Genomic DNA, 17,163 nt, shown 5'->3' with positions numbered 1-17,163 from the left:
CCGGGCTGGCGGCGGCGGCGCCCATGGACGCTAACCGCCCGGGCGCGTTCGTGCTGAGCAGCGCGCCCCTGGCCGCGCTGCACAACATGGCCGAGATGAAGACGTCGCTGTTCCCGTACGCGCTGCAAAGTCCGGCCGGCTTCAAGGCGCCCACACTGGGCGGCCTGGGCGCGCAGCTGCCGCTTGGGACCCCGCATGGCATCAGCGACATCCTGGGGCGGCCCGTTGGCGCGGCGGGCGGCGGCCTCCTGGGCGGCCTGCCCCGCCTCAATGGGCTCGCTTCGTCGGCCGGCGTCTACTTCGGGCCCGCGGCCGCGGTGGCGCGCAGCTACCCCAAGCCGCTGGCCGAGCTGCCCGGGCGTCCGCCCATCTTCTGGCCCGGCGTGGTGCAGGGCTCGCCCTGGAGGGATCCGCGCCTGGCCGGCCCCGGTGAGTGTGCGGCCTGGGCGCGGCGGGGCAGCGGGGCAGCGGGCGGGTGCGGGCCAGCCTCACCGTCCTCCTTGCAGGCCAGGCCGGCGGGGTCCTGGATAAGGACGGCAAGAAGAAGCACTCGCGGCCGACCTTCTCGGGCCAGCAGATCTTCGCGCTGGAGAAGACCTTCGAGCAGACCAAGTACCTGGCGGGCCCGGAGCGCGCGCGGCTCGCCTATTCCCTGGGCATGACCGAGAGCCAGGTCAAGGTGAGCGGGCCCGGGCCGGGCGTCCTGGGGCCGGGGCGGCTCCTTGCGGGCCGGCTGCGCCGAGGCGCCGGGGCCCCGCGTCCTGCGAAGAGCTGAGAGTGGCCGCCGGGCCTGGAGCCCCGCCCGGGGAGGCGCCGCTGCACTGCGGCCGGGGACCCTGAGGCTGGTCCCCTAGTTCGGGCCGCGGTGCTGGCCGCGGACTAACGGCCGGGGGACCCACGATCCGCTCGAGCCGCCTGACAGCCCCGCTCCTATAGGTATGGTTCCAGAACCGCCGGACCAAGTGGCGCAAGCGGCACGCGGCAGAGATGGCGTCGGCCAAGAAAAAGCAGGACTCGGACGCCGAGAAGCTCAAGGTGGGCAGCTCGGACGCGGAGGACGACGACGAGTACAACCGGCCCCTGGACCCCAACTCGGACGACGAGAAAATCACGCGGCTGCTCAAGAAGCACAAACCCTCGAACTTGGCGCTTGTCAGCCCGTGCGGCGGCGCGGGGGACGGCTTGTGAGGACACGGGGAGGCCGGAGCAACCAGGGTACGGGGCGCGGGCGGCGGCGAGTTCCTGCCGTGGAGCGCGGGCGCGGGGCTGTGTATATATATTTTTACAGAATAAGTTATGAAGCGGCCGCTCGGGCTCGGCGTGCGGGGACCCGGCCGGCCCGCGCCCCTGCCCCGCGGCCCCTCGGGTGAGCACAGGGGCGCGGGGGGCGAGCCGCCGCCTGGGGCAGAATCACTTTGTATAATCAATAAATTATTTAACACGTCCGCATCGGGGCCGTGGCTCCGGAGCTGCGCCGCGTGTTTCTTCCGTATCGAACCCGGGGCGAAGCTCCTGCTTGGCGGCGCCCCCTCCCCGTCCCCGGTCTTCTCCTGGGCGCCGGCCCGCGCCTTCGGCCCTAGGGACGCTCGGAGTCAGGCCAGGCGGGGCTCACAACAGAGCCCACGGCAGCCCCGATCCCCCGCGCCCGCCGCGGCCTCCCTGCGGAGGCTGCGAGCCAGACCCGCTGGGCGGCGGCGGCGGCGGCGGCGCGCAGGAGAGAGGGGACAGCGCCGCGCCGCCCGCGAAGGCTTGGCGCGAGGACCCCGGGCCCCGGTGAAGCCTCGGGACGTCCCCCCACCGCGCCCCAAAGCGAAGAAGCCACCGCGGTGACGCGGGCGGTAGAGAGAGCCGCGAGAAGCGAACGATGCGTGGGAGCGCGGAGCGGAGCCGGGACAGGCGGGAAGGGTGCGGTCCGCCCCGCCTTGGCTCTCCCGCTTTCCAGGTACGCGCGCTCGGCCGCAGGTAAGGCCTTCCCTCCCGCCTCCCGCTGCTGCGCGCCTCGCGCCCTGGCCTTCCCGCGGCCGCGGGGCCGCCCGGCGAGTCACCGGCTGGAGCGCTCTCCTCGCGGTCCGGACCGGCTCCCTTGCGCTGGCTAAACTGGACGAGGTTTGCGCAAAGTTAAACACATTTTCGAGGCTCCGGAAGGGGAAGTAAACCGCACCCCACCGCTCGGGACCGCCTTTTTCCTTTCGCAACTTTGTCTCGTTTGGTAGCGGCCGCAGGTGGCTTCGCGGTCAGGTCTGGCGCTGCCCCTGGGCACCTGCCCCTGCTGACCTGACGATGATGAAGCTAAATACCCCCGGTGTATGCACTAAACTTAAACGGGAGGCAATAAATCAGTTATGAAATTTATCCGTACCTTGCCCCTTCAGCTATTTTAAAATTTCTCCATTGACCTAAATCACTAAATCAAACCAGAACTACAAAAGGAAATACAAAATAATTCCGACAACGGGCGCAGACGGGGTTTCCTCAAAACCCAGGACTTTGGTGTTTCACCCTCAGAGGTTGGGGTGGGGTGGCTGCTCTGCTGTGGAAGGGCAAGTGATTGCTCCTGGGTCCCCTGAAGGGGTCCCTCTGAGGTTAAATGCACTCGGGGTTAGGGTGGTGCTGCCTGGCCTTTGCCACCACACTGAATCGGGATTCGAACATGTGGGGATGGACTCCACACCTCCTGCTGGTGGGAACTAGTGCTGGGGCTGTGAAATGTAAGTTCATCCCAGCTCTAAGGGGCTGTGATACCAGTTAACAAAAACCCACCCATTCTATTCTGGTTAACAAAAACCCCCTTCTGTTCTGGGGACTCTGTGTGGTAGCTGCATCTCAGTGGGCATCTCTGGAGCTAGATTTCCAATCCCCGGGTGGGACGCTGCTGTAAGATCAGGTTTCTCTTGAAAGGCACTTCCGAAATGTAAAAGACAAGTTTGTCCATGTGGCTGCACCATTAATTAAGAAAAACTTCCGTTTTGAGCCCACTGGCTGGTTTTCCGGAAAAGGCAGGCCCGCCATTTCTGTGAGCGAATGATTCCCAGCTCAGGCTCAGAGCAAAGGAATTTCCAGTTTTAAAGTTTTGAGGAAGCGACGCATTTATAGGCACCCTGGTGGCACAGTGGTTAAAGCACTCGGCTGCGAACCAAAAGGTTGGCGGTTGGAGCCCACCAGCCCCTCGGGAGAAGGACGTGGCAGTCCGCTTCTGTAAAGGTCACAGCCTTGGAAACCCTATGGCGCAGTTCTACTCTGTCCTATAGGGTCGCTGTGGGTCGAGATCGACTTGACAAGTTTGGTCTGGGTTTTTACTGCATTTATATAATCCCACTAAAAAATGCTAGAGGGTAAACCCCACTAGTTATCACTAGAAAAAAAAGAAAAACGCAGATTATTTTTCTACTCCCAACTAGTGGTTGACTTGTCTGTGACGATATCTAATGCCCTGCGATCCCAGGGTTCCCGATGCGCAGAATCTCAGGTAGCAGGACACAGAGGGGACCCCCTTTCTGTGGCAGACAAACGGGAGGGGGAACAAAGCACACGCAGAGTGGTGTTCACCAGGATCAGTTTTATTGCTCGGGAACTGGGGCGGTCGTTTCTACAGGCCTTCAGGGGGACCACGCGCTGAGCCCGCTCACAGTGGCGCGGCGGCGGCCGCACACGTGGCGCGCTGGCCGGCAGTGAGCACAGCACTTCCACAGACCGACCGCGTCGTTCCAGACACAAAGCCAGCAAGCGGACGTCCACTTGTTTGCAATGGTAGTGATTTATGTCAGACAAGCGCCAACTAAAGCCATCCCGCAGTCCAGGAACTCTGTAGTGTTCTAAATGAAATCAATAAAACGCACATCTGTGTTTTCACCGACACTCTAATCACCGTCTAACGTTGTACTTAGTGCGAGGAGATACATCGGCAGCAAGGTCACACGTAGGCTGTTCGCAGCCGAGCAGACATTTACAGTTTCGTTTCTCTTAATATTTTATATACAGCCCATGCTAAAAGCAGTTTCTACTGGAAGCAGACTAGGCTATTTTTACTTCCCCCATGATATTATTGTTTTAATGGAGAACACTTGGCACCATAAAACTGTAACAAAAGACAGACAAAACAGTTTACAAAATTCTCAAAAGGTACACCCAAGCCTCGCTATAAAGTTCACATTCAGTTCTTAATACCACAGAGAGGGGACAGGTCAGGGGCCGCAGTGGGGGTGCTGTGGAGGCGGGGTCCACGGTGGCACAGCTGGGGCAGAGGTCAGAGGGTAGGCTTTGTACACATGTGTGCTGGCAGCCACGTCACCAGACTGCTGGACCCCGATTCTACCTGCTGATGGACGCTTACAAGCACTCATACTGGAAAGTACTTAGCATACGTTTTGGTAAGATTTATAAATTATTTTAAAAAGTATATATTTATATATATATTTATGTATAAAATGGAAAGCAGCTGCGTGAGATTCGGAGACCATGGAACATGGCAGTAGAGTAAATAGCACGGTGGGGCAACTGGGAGTGACAGCCGCGGCCCTTGTGGGCTGACCGTGGCCATGCCCCTGGGTCAGCTGAGCCCCCGGGTCAGGGGAGCCCCCAGGTCAGCAGAGTCCCCGGGTCAGCTGAGCCCCCGGGTCAGCAGAGCCCCGGGGTTAGGAGAGCCCCCTGGGTCAGCAGAGCCCCCGTGGTCAGGAGAGCCCCCGGGTCAGTATAGCGCCCCCGTCAGGAGAGTCCCCGGGTCAGCAGAGCCCCTGGCGCACCTCCGACTGGCAGAGAGGATGCTGACCCCTGTGGGGCTTCTGTGCTGGAGAAGCTCTTCCATGCTGACAGTTATTAAAAATTGAAAACAGAAATCTAAAATACAGAATCTCCTTGCTGTCTATTAGAGTTTTGGCAACAGGACTGTGACTTATTTTAAAAACCCAATATTTCTACTTAATGTCACATGAACAGACAAGACAGTGAGGTATGTGAGGCTTTTCCGGAATGTTCCGGAAGCTGAAGCGAAGTGTGGGCCGGCGTCTAGCAGGTGGCGCTCGGCGGGTCTATCAATGCAGCTGTTAAGGTACGTGTTTCAGGATCCTGCTCCCTCCGTCCCTCCTCGCTACAGGGTGGTCTCGCGAAGGGGCCTCTCTGCGCGCTGGCATCTCTTCCCTGCGGGGAATCGGGGAGTCCGTAAAGGGGCGAACACAGCGGGAAAGCTGCAGAAAGGAGCATTAGAGGGAAGGAGTCCTATTTACCACATGTCACTGCACGACACAACACTTGTGCACGGGCGCGTGAGGTTTACCTGCCCCAGGCGCGATCCGGAAGGCCAGGAACACGGGCTGCAGCAAGGAGGAGAGAGGCGTGAGCCGGCAGCCCACTGCCCACCCGCAGCCTCACTCTCACACAGCACCAGCCACCCTCCCGCCCTCTGGGCCTCGGCCGGGACCCTCATTCTCACGCAGCACCACCCGCCCGGACCCTCAGGCTCCCACAGCGCCACCCGCCCCTCAGCCACGTGCACAGGGTGCAAATACAGTCACCTCGGTTACACGGGACCGAGACTGGGAACTTAAGGATGGGACCTTCAAAGAAAGCACTTTTCTTCTGTAAAAAAGAGGGTATTTCTAGACAAAAATTATTAAGACTGAGGGGTGGTGGCCGCTGGTGGACCTGTGGTCAGGTACAGAGCTGGTCCCTGTACAGACGACCAGAGATGACTCCGGTGACAGCTGGCATAGGAGGGCCACTAGGGCGTCTTACAGGCCAACTCGAAAACGGCCTCCGAATCATCAGCGGCCAACAAAACGTCTTCATAGATAGTAAAGTTATGTATTTTATTGTAATGTGAGTACTTGTTTCTGCTTCTTCCTATCTGTCTTTCAGTATTTTATTAAAATTAAACAAAACAGACCAATTTGGCCTACTCTGTAAGACCGGACTGAGGGCACTTAGAAAAACAGAAGCAACCGCCCGTCCAGAGCCCCCCTGGAGCCCCCCACTGCCCCCCGCTGCCCGCCCACCTGCCCACCATCCCCCCGCCTGCCATCCCCCTGCCCCCCATCCCACCGCCCCACCTGCTGTCCCCCCGCCCGCTGTCCCCCGGGCTGGGGCAGTGCTCACATCACCTTGTGGTCTCCCATGCAGACGTTGGGCCCGATGTGGTCGTAGGTGACAACCTTCTCCTCGCTCTCCGACTGGGAAAAGCAAACGGAGGAATCGGTGCCGGAGGTGGGGGGCATGGGGTGGGGGGTGCAGGACAGTCCCCGCGAACGGCCCGCCCCCTCTCTGCCACCCTCCAGGAAGGTGCTGGCAGCACCTGGGCCCAGTTCTTTGGGTGAGAGGGCTCCTGTGGCGTGAAGGGGGTGTCTGGTGCCCCAGCTCTCCTCTGTCCCTGACACCTGGCTGTGCTCTGGGGAGGAGCAGCCACGTTCATGCCACGCATCCACTCTGAACACTCTCCTGCAGTTCGTCCCTCCGTCTCCACGTGTCCGTGACAGCTGCTCTACTAACCCAGATCCCCTGTTCAAACAGGCGCTCAGGAAGCAACCTGCACATTAATTAACTCTGCACGTGCACGCGGCGCCGGGCAGGTGCCTTTATTTTGTGGGAGGCACTGGGGGTGCTGGTGTACCCAGCCCGCTCTGAGTGGGCCTACTCTCACGTCCATGGCCACAGGGCCTATGACGAGGACGCTGGACGTGAAGTAGGAGCTGGGGTCGGGTGACTTGCCAGCAAGTGTGCGCGCAGGCTTCCGCGCCGTACGCACGACTGCCTCCCCATCCCGGAGCCTGCCACTGCGCGCGAGTGCGGGCACATTCATCAAACGCAGCGTGGTAATTTACAAAGGCGGCGTAAAATTGCAGGTTTTCAGCTGCGTAATCTTTAGACAGATAAACAAATGACAGCGACGCAGGCTGAGCGGCACACCTCACTGAGAATTCATCGTGCGGCCACTGGCGCCGCCCCGCGTCACGCGCAACCTTTGGCGTCTCCGGGCCGGGAAGCACCCGGGACGTGACGGCGGGTGACCGAGCGTGGCATGATGGATGAGACGCGAGGCTGGCTACGGCAGCGTGTCTGCACAATCTGCACCGGCCGCCAGCCGCCTGCCCACAGCTCGGCAGCTCTGGCACCGGGTGCTGGGACCCGCAGGCTGCGGGCGTGTTTCCAGGGGCACCCAGAGAGCCGGCGGCCGCGTGCACCGTGCCGTCAGCCTGGATGGACGGCAGACACGTTTCCGCGGTGTTTCAAGGCATCGGTCCTGGGTCCGCAGAACCGGAGAGGATCTGGACCCACGGGAAACCACAGAGGGCGTCTCCTTCAGTGCTGATGTGGGCCTGGCCACCAGCACCGCTGTTCTGTCGCCAGCCCAGGCACACGCCTCCTTAGCGAGTTTCCTGAAGGCTGTGGTCCCTCCAGGGGCTGCATGTGTCTGTCTCCTGTCCACCCTTTAAGTCCCTGAGGGCCTCTGCCACCCCCAACACCTGCCTCCCCCACACTTGGGGCCACCTGCTCTGAGCACTCAAGCATCAAACTGCACCCACAGCCCAGGGACGCCCATGTCCCTCAGCCTTCACTGCAGGGTGCGCTGGCATTCGGCTCAGGGCATCACAGGACGAGGTTGGGGTTTATCCTGAGGGTCACGGTCAAGAAGGCCTTGGGCCTGGGGACGTAGCTCGTGCCTCCCCCAGCCCTGATGGTTCAAGTGCCCAGACTTTGCCCCAGGGACAGCCCAGACCCAGCCACAGGGACAGTCCGGCCCCAGGGACAGCCCGAAACAGGGACAGCTCAGCCCCAGGGACAGCCCAGACCCGGCCCCAGGGACAGTCTGGCCCCAAGGACAGACTGGGCCCAGGGACAGCCTGGCAGGAACGTGGCGCTGGCTCTATCCCCGTGAGGCGTGCTTGGCCTGGGCTGTGACGGGGACACTTACCCTCAGAATCAGCTCCTTGGCGGACAGGGACATGAGGATGCGGTCACACCAGGCGGGGCAGCGGGTGTTCATGTACTGTCTGCCCTGGCTGGAGTCCTCGCTGTACGGGTAGCTGGGGAGACACGGGAGCCACGGTCAGCGGGCTCCGGCTACTGAGCATTCACGGGGAGGCTCCAACTCCCTCCCAGTGTGACTTGGAATGGCAGAGGCCACCAGGACAGCAGTGGACACTGGGAGTCCCCAGGATACAAGCCCAGGTTTGCAGTTCAAGTTCTCTCGTGACGTTCAGTCCTAGCACTTCTCAGATAAAGCATCCTTTAAAGATACAGCGCCGTCCACGATGCTTTCATGGCTGGCTGTATTTCGGGACGTGGTCCAGAGGACAGTGGGGACCGGCATGGAGGAGCGTGCAGGGCACGCTGCCGCGCCCGACTCCATGCCTGCGTCCGGCACATCTGGCCCCCAGGGCGGCCGCATCGACCCAGTGCTGACGGTGGGAGACAGCTCTCGGACGGCAGCCGCCCCGCCCCAGATGCCTCTCCAGACCCACACCCGCCGGGACTGCCCTTCTGGGCCACTGTGGATTTAACACTAAAGGGGGACCCGTTTCCAGCGTTTTACCGGGGACTCATTTTTCTAGGAGAACAAAGGTGAAGCCTCAGGGAAGCCCTCAGCCTGTCAGGAACAGACCCTGGCGGGCGGGTGGCCGGGGCTCGGCAAGGCTGCGGGGTCTGCCTGGACGTCAGGCCATCCCTGTCAGCTACCAAGGGCCGCGACACACAGCCGCTGCAGCCACACCGGGACTGAGTGCCAGGGACCAGCCTGGCCCCCCAGGAGCTCAGGAAGTGAGGAGCCCCCACAGGGCTGGCAGCGGCTGAGACACACCAGGGGACCAGCACGGCCCCCCGAGAGCTCAGGAAGTGAGGGGGCCCCCACAAGGATGGCGGCGGCTGGGACACACCAGGGGACCAGCATGGCAGCTGGCAGGGAGCCGGACAGACCCTGAGTGTCGTCGGCCACACCCACTCAGCCCCCACCCAGCAGACAGCCCCTGCCCAGCGGACACCTCTGCCAAGCCATTCCTGGACTGGGGGAAACTGGGGTGTCAGCAGTGGGCGATCTGGCGTGTTCCGGGGAGGGTCCTTGTATGGGCCAGAGTGATTCTGTGAGGGACCAACGTGTGGCCAGCCAGCTGCCCCGTTGGCCACGCGAGGGAGGCCGACCCAGAAGGGCCGGGCAGTGGACTGCACTCCACATGGGTCAGGTGCCAAAACCTCTCAGTCACAGCCGCAGCGTTGCCGTGGCAACAACAGAGCCCATGAGGACAGTCCCCATGGCGCCTGACGCTCTAGTCAGCTTCCACTCTGAGCTGCTTGGGGAGCTGTCGGCAGACACCTGACGGGTGTGTCCCGATCGGGCGGACCCATCAATTCATGGCTGATCAGCAAAGAGCCTCAGTCGCTTGGCCAGGCCCGTGGTGGGTGCCGGACCCTCCCTGCCGTTTCTCTGTGTTTGAACGTTGTCGAGAACACACACGTGTCTGCACACACGCACAAATCATGTCCGGAGACGGGTCAGGTGTCAGCGCAGAGGACCGGGGGTTGGGGCCGGCGGTGCAGGAACACGAGACTGACTCAGCGTTGCTGCACCGGAGCTGGTCTGGCACCCACCTCGGCAGCCAGGGGTGCGCAGAGTGAAGGTGACATCCCTGTGCACGCCCTGGGCTTCTGCCTGCACCTGGCGGGGGGGCGGGGGGCGTCCTGGGCTCACACAGTGCACTGGGGGCGGGGGGGGCAGGTCTCTCAGCAGGGACGGCTGTGACAGGGCGTCTACAGGTGACAACAGGCGAAGGAACCTGGATCTGTAGGGTCTGAGGCTGCTGAGACTAGCGCTCCCACCTGGACACTGCCCCATGCTGCCCTGACACCCAGAGGGGCCCCCAACACCCAGAGGGGCCCTGACACCCAGAGCGGACTCAGCACCCAGAGGGACACCCCAACACCCAGAAGGATGCCCTGACACCCAGAGGCACCCCAATACCCAGAGGGGCCCCCAACACAGAGATGTCCTGATACCCAGAGGTTCCCTGACACCCAGAAGGATGCCCAGACACCCAGGGGGCACCCGACACCCAGAGAAGCTGCCAATACCCAGAGGGGCACCCCAACACACCCTGAGGGGCCCCCAACACACCCAGAGGGGCCTCTAATACCCACAAGGGTGCCCTGACACCCAGAGGGCGCCCCTCCCCTCCCAGGAGCATCAAAGAGCAGGTGGGGAGAACTGGTGTTGACGGCTGTGAGGGAGCAGGGTGCACTGGCCCCGGACCCGGGAAAGGGTGGGGCTGCGGCTGCACCCCCACACCCACACCCCCAGCCACAGTGCTCAGAGGCCAAGAAAGGCGCTGCCAGCGGCTCTGAGGAGACCACCTGAAGGTGGAGCGAAGCCGGGCTGACACATGCCGTGGGGGAATGATTAATGTCAAGACTTATCTGAGAGCAAACCCAGCGCGGGTGGGACCCCGGGAAGTCGGCCGTATCTCTGCCCGTTCAGCTCCGGCGCAGTCGTCATAATTAATGGTTGTGAAGATAAACCTAACAATCACCCACCTGTGCTCGCCGGTGCACACCCCGGCCCTGCCCCTCCAGTGCCCGCCTCTCGGATGTGGGCAGTGGCCCCCCGGCCAGCCCCGTGAGCCGCTGTTTGCTGGCCAGGAGTCTGAGCCGTGACAGCCCGAGTGCCTGACCTGGGTGGTGGCCTGTCTCCTGCACAGTGTTGTCATGGGCTCCACAGACAACACGAGAGCACGCAGCCACGGGTCTGCGGGGACTGCAGGGCGGGGCCTGTGGGGGTGCTGGTGAGGCTCAGAAGCCCGGGAGCAAACGGAAGCGGGGGTCTGCGGCTGCGCTGCAGTTCTCGGCCCTTCCCATGACACAAAGATGAGCGTTTTCACGACAGCTCTCAAAAATGCCCTCCTCAGAAGGGAAGGACAGGGAGGCTGGAACATTCCACAGCACGGTCCTCAGGTGTGGGAGGTTGGGTGGCCTCCTCTCTGACCACCACCTGGTCGAGTACTAATACTCCAAACCCACAGTACTGCTCAGCAGCTAGAGACCTGCGGCCCCACAAGTGACCACCGTAAAATCTAACTGGTGTGGCCACCAGCAAGGCTGTCGCGGGCAGAGACCAGAAGTTAATGCAATAAATGCCACCTCCAAGGGTCTGGTTTCAAAAACACCAAGCGCTGTTTAAATTCCTGAAAAGCAGAGGAGACCACAGATAAAGAACTGAAAAGAAGTCTAGCCAGACATGTATTACTGAAATTAAGTGGAAGAAATCAGCAACCCACACCCCTCTCAGCACCCCTCACAGCATGTGGCCTGTGCCGGGCGCCTGCGCAGAGTCCCAGGTCGAAAGCGTATCGCCATTCTCCAGCCCCCCAGCGCTGTCCCTGAGCGCTCCAGCGGGCTGGTCTGACCAGGTCCATGACGGCCCACAGGCTGGCAACTCCCCTACCTGAGCACCTGGATTTGGCACTGATTGTTCAATGATGGATATTACCATTATAGACGCAAATCGATGCTAGCACACTTCAAATTAACTCAAAACCCATTGCCGTCGAGTTGATTCCAACTCAGTTAGGGCCCCCAAAAGCTTGAAAAGGCCTCCTGATCCTTGATTTTAAAATAAAGGTATCCATTAAAGAGACCCGTCCTTTGGCCTGGCTTGTTAATGCAGCATACTCCTCGGTAATATATATTTTTGTTTTGTTCAAAAGCTGAAACCTGATTTTCTTCTGTAATTAATTTGTTCAGTAAGTGTTCTCTTTCCCCTGGGGAGATTCATCTGTTTCGGGAAGGCCTGACTCCCCCGACTAGACCTTCTCTGGTGAGCCTTCAATTCTGGACGGGCAGAAACAGGACTTGTCAGTGTTTCTATTTCTTCAAGCTTAAACTTCATACCGATCAATGTACGACAGACATGAGGCAGAGCCAGCTCCACGATGCTCCCCGATCAAGAGACAGGCCGCCCCCGGGAGCCGCGGCGGTGAATCCACCCAGCACGAGTCCGGAACGAGGCCGGAAGTACAGCACCGCTTCAGGGGGCTCCAACGCTCACTCTGTACTTGGGCACCTGGTAACGCCGCAGTGCGGCCTCCTCACTGGTTTGTCCCGTTTCAGGATCAGAGTCCATTCCCAGGCAATCTGCTTATTCCAGTGCTCAGAGTGTGGACCTCTGAGGGGTCCCGGAGGCGCCTTCGGCAGGGTCTGCAAGGTGAAATTTATTTACATAATCCACTAAGACGCTCTCTGCAGCCTGCACTGTGTTGACATTTGCACAGATAGGGTCTCAGGTGAAGCCCTGGGCTGCTATTTACGGTGTTGGCTAAAGAAGCCGCCAAGCTCACAGAGCACCAATCTTCTTGAATGAAAGAGGGACAGACAGGCTGTGGTTACTCAGGCTTGGGTATCTGATGGGCTAAATGAGCCAGTCACTTCAGGGGAAACAGTTTACTGTACTCATTGCCAAGGAGGAAATTCAAGCTTTCAAGCAAAAATCAGAATTCTGAACACCTGTATCCCGCTTGTGAGCCTTACTGCACCCAAGCACTTAAAGATTCTCTGATGGGACCGGTGGTGTCCTGACACTCATGACTTTTAAGGATGAAACGTGACATCTGAGGTGAGGATGAGACGTGACGTCTGAGGTGAGGATGAGACGTGACGTCTGAGGTGAGGATGAGACCTGACATCTGAAGTGAAAATGGCATGTACCAATGATGGGATCAGCATCCTGACGCAGGTGGGAAAATACTTCTGCTTCACATTAGTGGAAAAAGCAGGCTACAGACTATATACTTATGCTTTGCTCTTTATTTTAAGATAACAATAATTCTCAAAGTTAGGCCATAGGTTAGAAATTCACATCTAGCTGGGACTCTTACACAGATAGCTTTGGTGACAACTTTTGATTGCTCCAGATCTCTGCCCTCACGGTCTTGGGTCGTCACTAGGGCTCTGCAGTCAGGCTCTGAATGGCCAAGTGGGGTCTAGGAGGGAACTTGGGGCCAGAAGGCAGGTAGAGGGCAAGACCACCGTCCCCAACACTGGGGACCCTGGACGTCTGGGCAAACAGAATGATGATAAAGTATGGCGAAGGCTTACCCTCTCGGTTTTTACTTCAAACAGCTGACGTGATAAATTCTTCATCAACGCAGAGTGGCTGGTTTGTACCAGAGAAACCTGAAGGGACAGGCTTATGCCCCTGATGCCAACCTTACTGTCTCTGTACGCCGGCGATGCCCACACTGACAGCACTACTGAGTTACGAGTACCTGGACACCTATGGTGTCTGCCTACCTGTGGGTGAGATGGGGGCACTGTGGAGCAGGAAGGGCGGCAAGGCTCCCCGCAGGTAGGGGGGGCAGCCCTGGTCCTCCTGCAGCCCCAGGGCTCTCCTCTAGCCTGTGCTGGTGGCACCCCTGCCTCGGACCACCACCCGTGACTGCCTGTCCCTAATGGAGGTGCCACGCGATGCTGCCTTGAACTGAGGAGAACAAGAGCTGAAGGCTCCATGAAGTCTGAGACATTAGTGCCTTCTCCAGCAAAGTGACAGATGGTGTAAGCTTGTGGTCCATTAGGAGGAGCGAGGAGCGTAGGAGAACAGTGATGAGTGCTTTGCTGAGAAGACCTGCCTGGCCTCTCAAGACAAGGCCTCTCTCCTCAGGAGGCCCCTCTCCTCATAATGCCCTCTCCTCACAAGGCCCCTCTCCTCACGAGGCCCCTCTCCTCACGAAGCCCCTCTCCTCATGACGGCCTCTCCTCATGATGCCTTCTCCTCACGAGGCCCCTCTCCTCACAAGACCCCTCTCCTCACGCGGCCCCTATCCTCATGATGCCCTCTCCTCACGAGGCCCCTCTCCTCACGAGGCCCTCTCCTCACGAGGCCCTCTCCTCACGAGGCCCCTCTCCTCACGAGGCCCCTCTCCTCATGAGGCCCTCTCCTCAGGAGGCCCCTCTCTTCACGATGCCCTCTCCTCAGGAGGTCATCTGTAATGAAGGGCTCAGAGGTGGCTCTGGCCAGTACCTGAGCCCACACTGACCCTAGGAGTGCAGAGACGACTGTCCTGCAGCCCCGGGGCTGAGACACCATGATCCCTCCTCTGCAGGAATGGCTGCTTCTCAGGGAGAACGTCCCGCCCATGGCGGCAGTGGGTGTACCTCCTGCAGGCAGTGTGAAGACGTGCCCCAAAGGGGACCCACAACGGCTCCATCTGCCGATATGCACCATGCTTATACCATTAGATTCTGAGTGCTAGGCGCGATGGCCAGAATGACAGGGTGCAGGGCCCTCTGTGGAGAGTGCCGAGGGCAGAAACAGAGGGATGCAGACCGGCTCCCACAGTCCCATCTGAGGAGCATGCAGTCCTTATGAACAGCACTGGGCAGACAGACACTCACCCCTAGCTACTTCGACCCAGCTGCCCTCACCTCCTGGGGGCTGGTGGAACGGACACCTTAGTGAACACACGGGGTGACTGAGGGGCCGGCCCCATGGGCTTGAAGGCGCCACTCTAAGGACAGTGCTGGGGAGGGTCCTGCAAACACCCTGCCTCCAGCCCCCTGGGCACCAAGACTGCGCGGCTGGCCGGTGAGGGCACGGCAGCCTCCTGAGGAGCCCTGCAGGCTCTCGCTTGGCCGTGACTCTACGGGCCACTGTGTGTCAAATGGTTTATTCTTCTTTACTCCCTGTCCCCCGGCCCTGGGCTGGCTGCAGGGGCTGATGCTATTGCTGTTACAGACGTCAGCGGTATACGAAAGTCAGAGCAAATCAAGCAGAACCTTCTGCATCTGAGAACTGACGGACAGACCTACAAAACCGAGAGGCCCGGCCCCAGGACACCACACTAGGACGGGCTCCAAGTTCCAAAGATCCCACAACACACAGGTCTGATGTCTCCGTGATCTGCACAGAAAGAAGTGCAGAAAAGAAGAAAACAGCATCACTTTTTACTCTCAACTGGGTGTTCCTTTCTGGCTGAGGAGAAGACGGGAGTAGTGAGCATGCACGGTCTGCACACACAAGTGTTTGCACACAGATGAGCATTTGCACAGACTGCACACGTGACCGTTGCTACACACGTGCATGTCTGCATACATGTGGGTATCTGCACAGTTTGCACACATGTACACGTTTGTACGCAGACTCACGACACACTGGGAGGGAAGAGGTGAGAGTTACCTGGTCTACGTGGCAGAGAGCATTTCTCACCTGGGAGGAAACGAGATGTCCAGTTCATACAATCTGTCTTTGAAGACAGACAACTCTTTGTCAAATTCTAGAAGCTAAAGAAAAAAGATAAAAGAAAATACATCACTTTGTATTTCCTGAATGGAGGCTCCAAGAAGTTTCTGAGGGCCCGGGGTCTGTGTGTGCCGCAGGCAGCCCCAAGCGTTTGGTGCACCACCCTCCCCACATACACCCCCACTACAGGGAGTCCCTGAGTTGTGTCTCCAGAAAGATCTGTGGGTGCCGGCGGTCTGGAGTTCAACTACTACCACTGTTCAAGGACGTGCCCGCTGGTGGACAGCGCAGTGTTTATGTGGCAGGAGGGACACAGACTCTCAGCAGGAGAGTCGCCTGAGCAGGTGCTACATCATGAGGCAGCACAGCCCGTCTGGAGCACAGGTACAGTCCACGCGGGCGAGACCAGCCCCAGTTCTGCCCGGGGTCTAAGCCTCAGGCTGGGCCACACAGACTTGGAAAAACCAGCAGGCAGAGGCATACAATGGCTGTGCGCACACAGGGGGTCTAGCCCTGCCCACAGGCCCTGCAAAGCTCACGCCCTGAGGCCCACGCCACCCGAGCTCAGAGGGCCACCGCCAGCAGCACAGACCGCCGGCTTAGAGAGTGTGTTGCAAGGCACGACTCGGCTGGCGCCCGTCCATCAGTCACGTCCGCCTTGCAGCTGGGCTGAGACGCGGCATCAGAGCAAGCACCCCAAACCAGACCATGTCCTCCTCTCTGTCACCTCATGAATCACTCCTGGGCGTGCAATCAGCAGGCATGTGCATGCTAATTACCGCGCGAGAGGCTATACCTGAGCCTCCACCATTGAGCCCACCGCCGGGGTCATACTCATCCCAGCTCCACACCCCCCACCCAGCCCCCACTCCACATCAACTTACTATCAGTTACAGGAAAGTAACCTAGAGCAAAGTGTTTATCTGCACTCGGTGTGAACTAACACTCACTGAGCATCCTATAAAGGATCAGAAGGGCTGAGCGGACAGTGGAGCTGCAGAGGCTACGCTGTTGGGCGTTTCTACACAAGGAATTTCAAATGGCGTCCTGACAGAGTCCCGTGTGTCCCGTTCATTGGGAATGCCTCTGTGTGCAACGCATGAGCAGCATCCAGCTCTGGAAACGCTGGTGCCAGAGAACGCGGTGTTCTCGTCCCAGTGAACGAGACCCCGGCTTGTGTCTGAGCCCTTAATGGCGGGCCTTGGCCAGAAGGCCGGACACTTCCCGGATGCTCACAGACCTGGGGTGACGTCTGTGTGGGCTTTCAACCTCAGGCCATGCCCTTCAGACCACCCACAACTGGGGAGGGGCAGGATAGCAGAGTAGGGGTGCATCTCCCTGGCTGGCCAGGCCCGCTCAGCTAACTCATGGCCCTTTCTGATGGAGGAGTTCATACACGCATCCTCAGGTCAGGTGCTCACAGACACTTTGGGTGGGCTCTGGGCCCCACCAGCCCCTAGGGTTCCTGGGGGTCTGTGAAGGTGGCCTTGAGTAGCTGGTGGAGGTTATCGGGGCTCAAGAAGCTGTGAGGTGGGCCGTGAGCATGGTGAGCCCCTGAGCACCCGGGGGACGCCTGACTCCATGCTGAGCGCGGGAGGAAGGGCTGTGGGCAAGGCCACGGGGCGGGGGCAGCCTGAAGCTGCTGGGGGCGCCGAGGAGGAAAGTGGGCAGAGGAGGAGGGGGAGCTGAGGCCGAGAGCAGACCAGGGCCCTGCTCACGACAGGTCCACACCAGAGCCTCCTCACCAGGACGGTCAACATGCACAGGAAGTCAGACGGCCAAGACCCCCGAGTCCAAGGAAGACCCCCAGGGACATGAGACCCCCGAGCAGGGCCCAAGGACATGAGATTCCTGAGTCCAGCCCAGGGACGTGAGACCCCCCAGTCAGGGCCCAGGGACATGAGACCCCCCCAGTCAGGGCCCAGGGACATGAGACCCCCAGTCAGGGCCCAGGGACA

General features: G+C 60.0%; 2 protein-coding genes across 6 annotated transcripts in view; one reads left to right on the top strand and one right to left on the bottom strand.

The window, feature by feature from the left end:
• Nucleotides 1–6: 6 nt before the first annotated feature.
• Nucleotides 7–1,195, top strand: NKX6-2 (NK6 homeobox 2). Its single transcript, XM_004374945.1, has 3 exons — nucleotides 7–429; nucleotides 507–679; nucleotides 937–1,195. Exons 1-3 carry the CDS (start codon nucleotides 24–26, stop codon nucleotides 1,186–1,188), a joined length of 831 nt encoding a protein of 276 aa, XP_004375002.1. The 5' UTR covers nucleotides 7–23; the 3' UTR covers nucleotides 1,189–1,195.
• Nucleotides 1,196–4,779: 3,584 nt separating this feature from the next.
• The window catches only part of INPP5A (inositol polyphosphate-5-phosphatase A), a 194,414-nt gene continuing 182,030 nt past the window's right edge, over nucleotides 4,780–17,163 (bottom strand). For 4 of the 5 annotated variants that reach the window (XM_023730064.1, XM_023730067.1, XM_023730065.1 and 1 more), the window contains 5 exons: nucleotides 15,173–15,246; nucleotides 7,901–8,012; nucleotides 6,093–6,161; nucleotides 5,220–5,306; nucleotides 4,787–5,133 (listed from right to left, as the gene is read on the bottom strand). In XM_023730064.1, coding sequence (XP_023585832.1) covers nucleotides 5,226–5,306; nucleotides 6,093–6,161; nucleotides 7,901–8,012; nucleotides 15,173–15,246 — 336 coding nt within the window. In that variant the 3' untranslated portion in view covers nucleotides 4,787–5,133; nucleotides 5,220–5,225. Of the gene's footprint in view, nucleotides 5,134–5,219; nucleotides 5,307–6,092; nucleotides 6,162–7,900; nucleotides 8,013–15,172; nucleotides 15,247–17,163 lie in introns of all 5 variants that reach the window. The other variant, XM_004374944.2, reaches the window with a different exon arrangement.

The sequence above is a fragment of the Trichechus manatus genome, unplaced genomic scaffold (genome assembly GCF_000243295.1).
Source record: "Trichechus manatus latirostris isolate Lorelei unplaced genomic scaffold, TriManLat1.0 scaffold00031, whole genome shotgun sequence".
Classification (NCBI taxonomy): domain Eukaryota; kingdom Metazoa; phylum Chordata; class Mammalia; order Sirenia; family Trichechidae; genus Trichechus; species Trichechus manatus.
The sequence above is the reverse complement of the archived record's forward strand: the minus strand, read 5'-3'. Positions and strand labels throughout refer to the sequence as shown.